The sequence below is a fragment of the Harpia harpyja genome, chromosome 11 (genome assembly GCF_026419915.1).
Source record: "Harpia harpyja isolate bHarHar1 chromosome 11, bHarHar1 primary haplotype, whole genome shotgun sequence".
Taxonomy (NCBI): domain Eukaryota; kingdom Metazoa; phylum Chordata; class Aves; order Accipitriformes; family Accipitridae; genus Harpia; species Harpia harpyja.
In genome coordinates, this window is record NC_068950.1 from 26,257,993 (window position 1) to 26,266,316 (window position 8,324).

The 8,324-nt window shown below is 42.3% G+C and overlaps 1 protein-coding gene across 1 annotated transcript; it reads left to right on the forward strand.

Annotated features, from left to right (window-relative positions):
* The first annotated feature begins 350 nt into the window (after positions 1-350).
* F3 (coagulation factor III, tissue factor) lies at positions 351-7,250 on the forward strand. The gene is made up of 6 exons (XM_052802084.1): positions 351-481; positions 1,597-1,711; positions 3,805-3,989; positions 4,396-4,577; positions 4,691-4,850; positions 6,054-7,250. The coding sequence occupies exons 1-6, from the start codon at positions 412-414 to the stop codon at positions 6,191-6,193; spliced, it is 852 nt and encodes a 283-aa protein (XP_052658044.1). The 5' UTR covers positions 351-411; the 3' UTR covers positions 6,194-7,250.
* Positions 7,251-8,324: the final 1,074 nt, after the last annotated feature.

Genomic DNA, 8,324 nt, shown 5'->3' on the forward strand with positions numbered 1-8,324 from the left:
GCCCGGGCGTCCGTGCACGCCCAGGTGGGCCTGCGCCCGGGGACACGGTGCCGGGGCCGCAGCCCTCCGGGGCACATGCCGCCCTTTCCCTCAGCGCCCCTTTCCTCACAGCGAAGCCAGTTTCCTTGAAGATCCCCCCCTCCGCTTGCTCAACCCGGCGATGCCTAAGCGCTTCCGCCAGCCCCGCTCCCGTTCGTTCCCCGTGACCCCGTCCGGGCCGGCCACCCGGCCTCCGCCGCTCCCACTGCCTTCCTCGCCGGGCTGCCCCGCGGGCGAGGCGCCCGCAGTCCCCGCCTCTCCTCCCGCAGATATAAGCCGGCGCCTCCCGCCCCGTCGGCAGCTCGCCGCGCTCGGCCTCGCCGGCATCTCGCCGGAATCTCGACGGACCCCCGACGGACCGCTCCCCCGAGGATGCTGCGCGCCGTCGCCGCAGGACGGGCTTTGCTGCTGAGCGCCCTGCTGTGGCGCCTGGCCGCCGCCGGTGGGTAGCGGCGGGCGGGCAGGCCGGGGGGCGGGGGGCGGCCGCTGGCTCGGGCGGAGGGGACCGGCGGCGGGGCTCGGCCCCTCTGGCGGGGAGACGCCGGACCCCGAGGGGAGCCCCGAGGCGGCGGCGGCGGCGGGGGGCCGCGGCGGGGGGGCGGCACTCGCCGGCGGGCTGCGGCGGGCCCCGGCTCCGACCCGGCCCTGCTTCAGCACCCGGGCGGCGGAGCGCTCGGGCCGCCGAGGGCCGGTTTCTCCTGAGGGGGGAACCTTGACAACGCCCGTAGCCGGGTCGGTGCCGGGGAGCAGGGGGGCGTCTCGGGGGTCGGCAGCTGCGCGCGGCTGCCGACCCACAGCGGCAAGGAGTGGGCCGCACGATGTCTTTCCCTTGGCGCCGGTTCCGAGCTCGTCGGAGAGGCGGAGGAGGTGGTCCTTCGGCCGTAACTAGGCTATCGCTCGGTGCAACGCTGATTTCCAGAGGTTGCGGGGGTTGCGCGGGGTTTTCTGCTCTGGCTTCCTCCCAGGCAGTTCCCCGAAGCAGCGGCGGCGTCAGCCGGGCGGCGGGCTGCCGGGTCACCGGGGCCCGCCTTCCGCTTGTGCCCGGGCCTCGGGTCCATCCGGGGGTAGCCCCTCTCAGATAGAAGCGCGTAGGTCAGCCACCGGCCGTTGAAGACTTTGTCCTCCCCAAATAAACAAATGGGGAAACTAGGAGGTAATGCCTTCTGCAGCAGATACAGCCAAGGATGATCCTGAACCACGCCACCCTTGTTCGGTGCTTGGACGCTGTCATGAGTATCTTCAAGCTTTTGTAGCTTCTTCAGAGGTCTTGGATCAAAAAGGAAGCATTAGACGGAACTCCGAATAAGTTGTCTCAGCGACCTAGGAGTTACAAGAGGCAAAATAATTTTCTTCTCCTATTTCTCGCTTCTGCCAGGACACATTCCTTTAGAGAGATGAGCATAAGCCCAGAGGGCAGGACCGAGCCTTTTCCCCCAAGAGAACATTTCCAAGTAGCAGTTAACAGCAACAGCTTCATTTAACTAAACAGTGACTGCAGGGAACCAGGAATTACACGTGAGATGACTGATGGCACCCTTCTCTTTTCTGTATTTAAAGGCAATCCAGAACTACCAACAGCAGTTAATATAACTTGGTCTTCTATCAATTTTAAAACTATACTACAGTGGCAACCAAAACCATCAGGTTACTTCTATACAGTAGAAATACATGGGTAAGTAGATATCACCAAGGTGTGTCCGTTAATGGCAATTGAAGAAGATGCAAGTAGAGTGTGTTTGAATATTTCTGAGACTGAATGTAACAGGAAAAGAGCCCAAACATGAGGATTTAGGAAAATTGCTAACCCAGCTGTTAATACTTCTTTGTATCCAACTGTAAGAATATCTGATTCAGGCTTCCGGTTTTGCCCACTTCAGAAACAGACAGTTGAGCTTTGGATCAGTATTTCAGTTCTAGGGTTTGGTGCAGGCCAGCTGTACTGGAGATCTAGGCCAGGATACTTTGAGGAAGTTGACACTCAATCTGACATACCATGTATTAGATAGAACTTGAGCTTTTTATGTCTTTCCAGGTGTCTGGACTGAGTCTTTCGTCTTTAGTCTTGGGAGGTGTCTGATAAATATGAGTCTGCATTTTATTCTAATTGGTGAATCACAGTAAATGAGTGATGTGTCTTGCTGGGTAATACTAAAAATTACCTTTGTTCGTCTACCTCTGTTGAGACTTCCTCTGTCATCATGTTTTATGTAAGCTATGAAATACAGTGGACATAAAAAGTAACCAGCTTATGTGAAGTGTCTAACACCTCTTTCAATACCGCACAAAAACTTCCATGAAGTTCAGTAATAAATCTGTGCTGTTCTTAGCTCCCATATTAATTCATAGACCATTATTAAACATGCCCCGAAGGGAAACTGCATCATCAACTCTCCTACATATTAATGAAAATATGGTACTGTAGTCTCCTCTGTCTGTAAAAGTGGCATAGAAATGAGAGCTCTCTCATGACTAATGATGAAATACCAGTGCAATGGCCTGATGTGCTTTTTTATTCTTTAAGGGAGTGATTAAATTAATAAACTTAAAAGCACACACTTAGCAGAATGAATTTTATGGAATTTATGAATCTGGAGTTTCTTTCCAGCCATTTGTGCTTGTAAAAAATTTAAGTCTGTTTGCCCAAGATTCGGTATAGAATCAGGTATAGTTCTGATACAGAGGCACTTCTTTAGATGAGTTGCTCTTATGGATGAAGTGTGCTTAAATGTTTGCTTTCTCATCTATGTAAATTTACAGAGTACATTTGTTTGATCACAAAGATCAAATCTCCTCTGTCTCTTTTCAAGGCATCTCTAGAACACTATCACTAACTGGTCTGTGACATTATAAGAAATCTGGTGAAGCGAGAAGGGATTTCAGGCGACTCAAAACTTGACTGACTTGGAGGAAAACTCATTTGTTAATTTCTAAACAGTTGGCACTCTTGCTCTTTCAGCTGAGATCACACAATTTTTCTTTTCCTTAGTTCACCAGCAAAAGCAGGGAAAAGAATTGAAGCAGTAATATCTAATCTGTTTTTTCATTCCTTCTTATTAGGAAGTAAAATAGGGAACTAACACCTTTTTCCTGGTTTCATTATTATTTCTCAAGTAAATGGACCTGCTTTCTATAATTTAAAAATCAAGAGAAGTGCATAGGTCATGTTTTTGTCAATATTTTTAAATTGTAATTCTGCAATGAAAATTGCTGCTACTGTCTGGTTCTTGGTGACATTTGCACCTGCATAGATGCAAACACAGGTGACATACATAAGGAGACATCGTTGTCACATTAAACAGTTAATATTGGTGTCAACAGAGCTTCCTAGGACAACTGAGGTTTCTTAAGGCAAGAGTTTTCAGATGCATCAAGGATAACACTTTCAAAGTGATTTATGTGTTTTATATTTTAAAAAAATATAAGAAGTCAACTGCAGAAAAATCCAAAATCAGAACTACTTATGGTTTCTATTCAATTCATATAAAAGATTGAATTTTGAATTTATATATGTATCCAATAACATATTTCTGTAATTATTATGGCTCATATTTGATTTACTTGATTCTACTTTGAATTGTGAAATATAGCTGTACAGGATAGTGGTTTTTGAGGTTTTTTCTTCTTTTCAGCCTAGTACACCTGCAAGACTGTTCCACTGGATGAGGGAAATCTATAGAGTTTGAGTGGAAAAAATGTTTTTTAACATATCTAAATATGTAAAAGTCTGTTTGGCAAGTGTTGACGCTTCTTTCTTGCTCTTTTCAGGCAGACATCTGACACCAAAAAAAAATGTATTTTGACAGCAGAAACAGAGTGTGATGTTACTGATGTGCTCAGGAATGTGAAAGAGACCTACACAGCACACATACTGTCTGTAACGTCCTCGGGGATGGATAACTTTGAAGAACCACCTTTTGCAGTCTCTGAAAAATTTACACCTTATAGTCAGAGTAAGTAGGATTGCCAATTAAATCTTATCATAAACTTCCTTTCAAGATTACTTCCATTGACTTGAACAGGGTTTAATTGGGCCTAAAGGTTTTTCCTATAGATTCTTACAGTAGCCATACTGATATCTGAGAAGATGACATTGAGGCATAAAGCTTTCCCTGTTGTAGGGGAGTGTGTAACATTTTAGTTACCATTTGTTTCTTGCTGCATTGAGTAGGCCATTTTATTAACATTGTGTATTAGATGAAGATATTTGTTAATAATCCAGGATTTCACTGTATTACTTTGGCTCTGTAAACTTATAATAGATTTGAGGAGGAAAGAGAGTAGAGGGAGGAAGAAAAAAAGAACATGTTCTGTAGAAAAGATGATGCTAGTTTTTTAATTCTAAAAATGCTTGTTTAGCTGTTCTCGGAAAACCGGAGATACAGAATTACACGCAGAAAGATTCCAAACTGAATGTTGTGTTCCAAGATCCACTTACACCATATACATTTCCTAATGGAAGCTTTCAAAGTATTCGAGATATTTTCCAACATGACCTGGAATACAAACTCTATTACTGGAAAGATCAAAGTTCTGGAAAGGTAAGGTCTAACTACTTTCTACATATTCTGTAGCTGTATTATAGCTGTGCTACCTTAAGAACCAACACTTTTGCAGAGAACACTTTCTTGAAATATTTTTTTTCCCTTTACAGAAAGATGCAACAACAGAAAGCCATAAATTTGAAATAAGCGTTGACAGCACAAAGAACTATTGCTTCTACATACAGGGAGTCATTCCCTCCCGCAGAGAAAACCGTAACGGTCAAGAAAGCATGGTGCTTTGTACCAGCGTAGGAAGAAATATCTTAGATGGTAGGTATCTGGTGAAGTCTGTCTGTCATTCAGTCTTTAGCATTCTAACAAAAAGACACTTCAATTCTGAGTATATTTTTATACCTCTTTAAATTGTGATGCCTAAGTTATAAAATAAGCTAGTTGCTGTGTAAGTGAGAGGACACAGACTGAACATGGAAACTCAGGGGAAGAACTCACAGTCCACCATCTTTAGCTAGTTGGGGTTGGTTTTAGGGTTTTGCTAAACTGTTTTAATTAGTTTTAAATTGTCTGAGTTGATGGCTGGTCACTGAGGTTTCAGATCTCAATGCTAGCCTTCAGCTTCTTTTTTTTGTTTTCTGATGTTTTCTGATTGTTTTCCTCAGATCCTTCCAATAACAGGTCCCGTAGTAAGTGCTTGAAGGATTAGTTCTAAAACATAGGAGTGCTGGAAACCTACACTAACAGGCATTTCCATTGACTTGTAGTCTGAACTGGACTTCAGTTACTATCTCAAAAGCAGATGATGAGACTAAGACTTTCTTTACTGTTACATTACAAGGTCAGAGGTTGGCAGATTAACTTCTTTACTGGTAAATAAGTTAGTGAGTGGTTGGTGAATCAGCCAGTCTAATTCCAGACAAACAATCTGGATAACACTTTATTCAATATAAAGTCATCAATATTTATTAAATAATATCACATTGCTGTACTGTATCTTTCTTCCCCACCAGATAAGAATATTTGCACTCCAAGTAGAAAAGCTCTTCTAAAATTGGCAAATTAACTCTCTCAAATTAACTTTCTTATCTAGGTATATATTTTTGTTTATCACAATAGTTGAATTCTAGTAAATTACAACTTGAATAGAAATCGTTTCTGTTGGTGTTTTCTAGCTTCTAACCTAGAATAAATGTCCCCTTGGGCTTAGTTTCACAGAAATAATTCAGGAGTAGGGGGAATAGTTTAACTTATTCTTGTGGTGGTAGTATGGTATTTTAGTGCACTAACTAAACTAGATTAAAACCTAGTGTGAACCAGCTGAAATAAAGCTTTACCTCAGTCCAACAAATTCACATTAAAATGAATTCAGTTCACACTGAGGTGGTCACTCCACGTCTGTGATACTGTAAAATGCAGAAAGCATTTTTAAGTTCAGTGAAGTGAGTTCTAAAAGTTTGCAGCACTGTGATATTATGGCTTCTGATAACTGAATCTTGGATTTTTTTTCCTCCCCTACAGAATACGGAGCAGAAGTCTTTATCATCATAGCAGTGATAGCGATTGCAGTCATCACTCTTGCTGTTGTCCTATCAGTGATCCTGTGTAAACGCAAGAAAACAAAAGCTGCAAGAGAAAAGGAACCACTGAACAGCATCTAAGGAAAAACTGTTGTGGACACTAGTGACAGTTCCAAAGCAAAAAAACCTAAATCAAAACAAAAAACATAAATTGGGTAATTGAGTGGAGCCTTTCAGGCTCTCTGATAGAGGAATTTTGAAGGCCAAACTTTATATGGATTCAAAAATCCATTAGACAATCACAGATGAAAAATCCAGATATCAGGAAGCCCCTGTGTCACCAGTGGCCAGAGGCTGGAAGAGTTCTGGTGGTCTGTTACAATAGCCTAACCCTACTCATACACTCTCCCAAGCTCCTTCTGTTGTCCTGTCTGAAACAGGATTCTGAACTAGATGGACTTTTGACTTGACCAGGTACAGACTTTCTGAAAGTGTGGCTTTACTGAGCCAGAAGATTTATGGTACTTGTGAGGGGAAAAAAACACTACTTTTTAAAAATATATGTCCTTTACCTAACTAAAAGGAACATTTTTCTGTTTCTATGAAACAAAACCTGTATTTATCTGACTTTCTTTTAACATTATTAACTGGTGAAATGATCTGGTAGTTCAGATGTGACAAAGATGCTACTACTATGTCTGCACTTATTGGATAAAATTAACTTGGTCTATTTATCTTTGGATATAGACAATCAAAGGTAAACAAACTAAAACTACTGTACTGGCGACTTGTAAGGAACACTCTTGAAGTAGGTAGCTGCTGTCCATCTGGAAAGCATATCCAGATTACACTACACCTAGAGTTATACAGACAGGGTAGTCTGATGGTTCCAAGCAAGTGTTAGAACAAATACTTTGCAGTTTTTGAGTCAGTAGTAACTCACTTCATGCAAGCACTGAGTAGGTAGCAGTATTTACTGCATTTTGAACATTATTTTTAATTAAACAGTTGGTGAATGAATAGTTTCTGTGGTAGAGGTACAAATCATCTTGGTGATGGGATTTGGAGGTACCTGTTGCTTTGACTATTTTAATATTTATTTTATAAATGAGACTCTAATTTTTATACTGGTGATATATGTATTTATGATGGTAATTTATACTTTTCTAGTGAAATAAAGGTGACTGGGAAACTAAAACTTTCTTTTCCTTTTTTAAAAGAAACATAACATTCATTCCAGAACTAAAGTTAAAAATGCATTTAGGGAACTTACCTGGTGACAGCAGTGTAGGCAAGCTGCCAGAAGTCTAACCAGGACCCTGCAAAATAGACTAGCAGGGCACCTACTATCTGTAAGGATAAAAATATGAGAAGCCACGGTTCATGAACTGATGAAAGGTTCTGAAGAGTCCCAAGCTGCTTTTCAGCTGCCTGCCTATGTGAGCAATTATTCAGTGTTTGCAGTCACAGCTTCTCATTCTGACAAAAAGCATACTAGACATCTCTTTGGAGGTATCACATAGGGATTCCCACAGTAGTACCTGTACCGCTTGTGGTACTGATGTTCATTCAAGGCACTACGAGGACTGCTGCAACTAATATTGGTATATACTGCTGCTGCTAATGATGGTGATAGGTGCACACTCACACAAAAATAATCAAGGGAATAGAAAAAAAAAGTGTCTTGTAGTTGGCACTAATTGGCTGTATATCTCAAAGCTTTAAAAGAAGATTTCCGTTGCATTTATGAGAAGGAATAACATCGGATAAAATGAATATCACAATCTACCAATTTTTACAGAATAGTATTTTGTGTTTTTTCATCCCTACTATATTATAGATACCATCTTTCTTTGGATTAAGAGTCCTGTGAATGTGTGAGTGTGATTTATGGGGGTTTTCTTTCTTCTTCGATTCCTCTTTTTACAGGGGGAAGAAAACAAACACCACCACCCTACCACCCCGCATAAAAACCCTGGTTACTTAATATTGTGCAATAAATGCTTAATGCATTTTCTGCTGATGCATAAGCCTTGTATGGAGGAGGACTCTTACAACAGCAATCAAAAATATGAGAGCGCTTGTGGGAGTAAATTTTAAAACTTTCCAAAGTTGTCATCATTACTTCCCTTCCCTGTGCTGTTCTGCTTCCTCAGCTTCATGCAGTGCCAAGCTCAGAAAAGGGAAGAGCCCCTAGGAAAAGGAAAGCCTGTAGGATGCAGCATAGCATTTATTAAACTAGACCATGCAGTTGATTTTCATAAGCTACATA

Excerpts from the sequence above, each read along its gene's own strand:
- F3 (XM_052802084.1), top strand. The coding sequence starts at position 412 with ATGCTGCGCGCCGTCGCCGCAGGACGGGCTTTGCTGCTGAGCGCCCTG. Across the intron at positions 3,990-4,395 it reads ATTTACACCTTATAGTCAGA|CTGTTCTCGGAAAACCGGAG; the intron begins GTAAGTAGGATT and ends ATGCTTGTTTAG. Across the intron at positions 4,578-4,690 it reads AAGATCAAAGTTCTGGAAAG|AAAGATGCAACAACAGAAAG; the intron begins GTAAGGTCTAAC and ends TTCCCTTTACAG.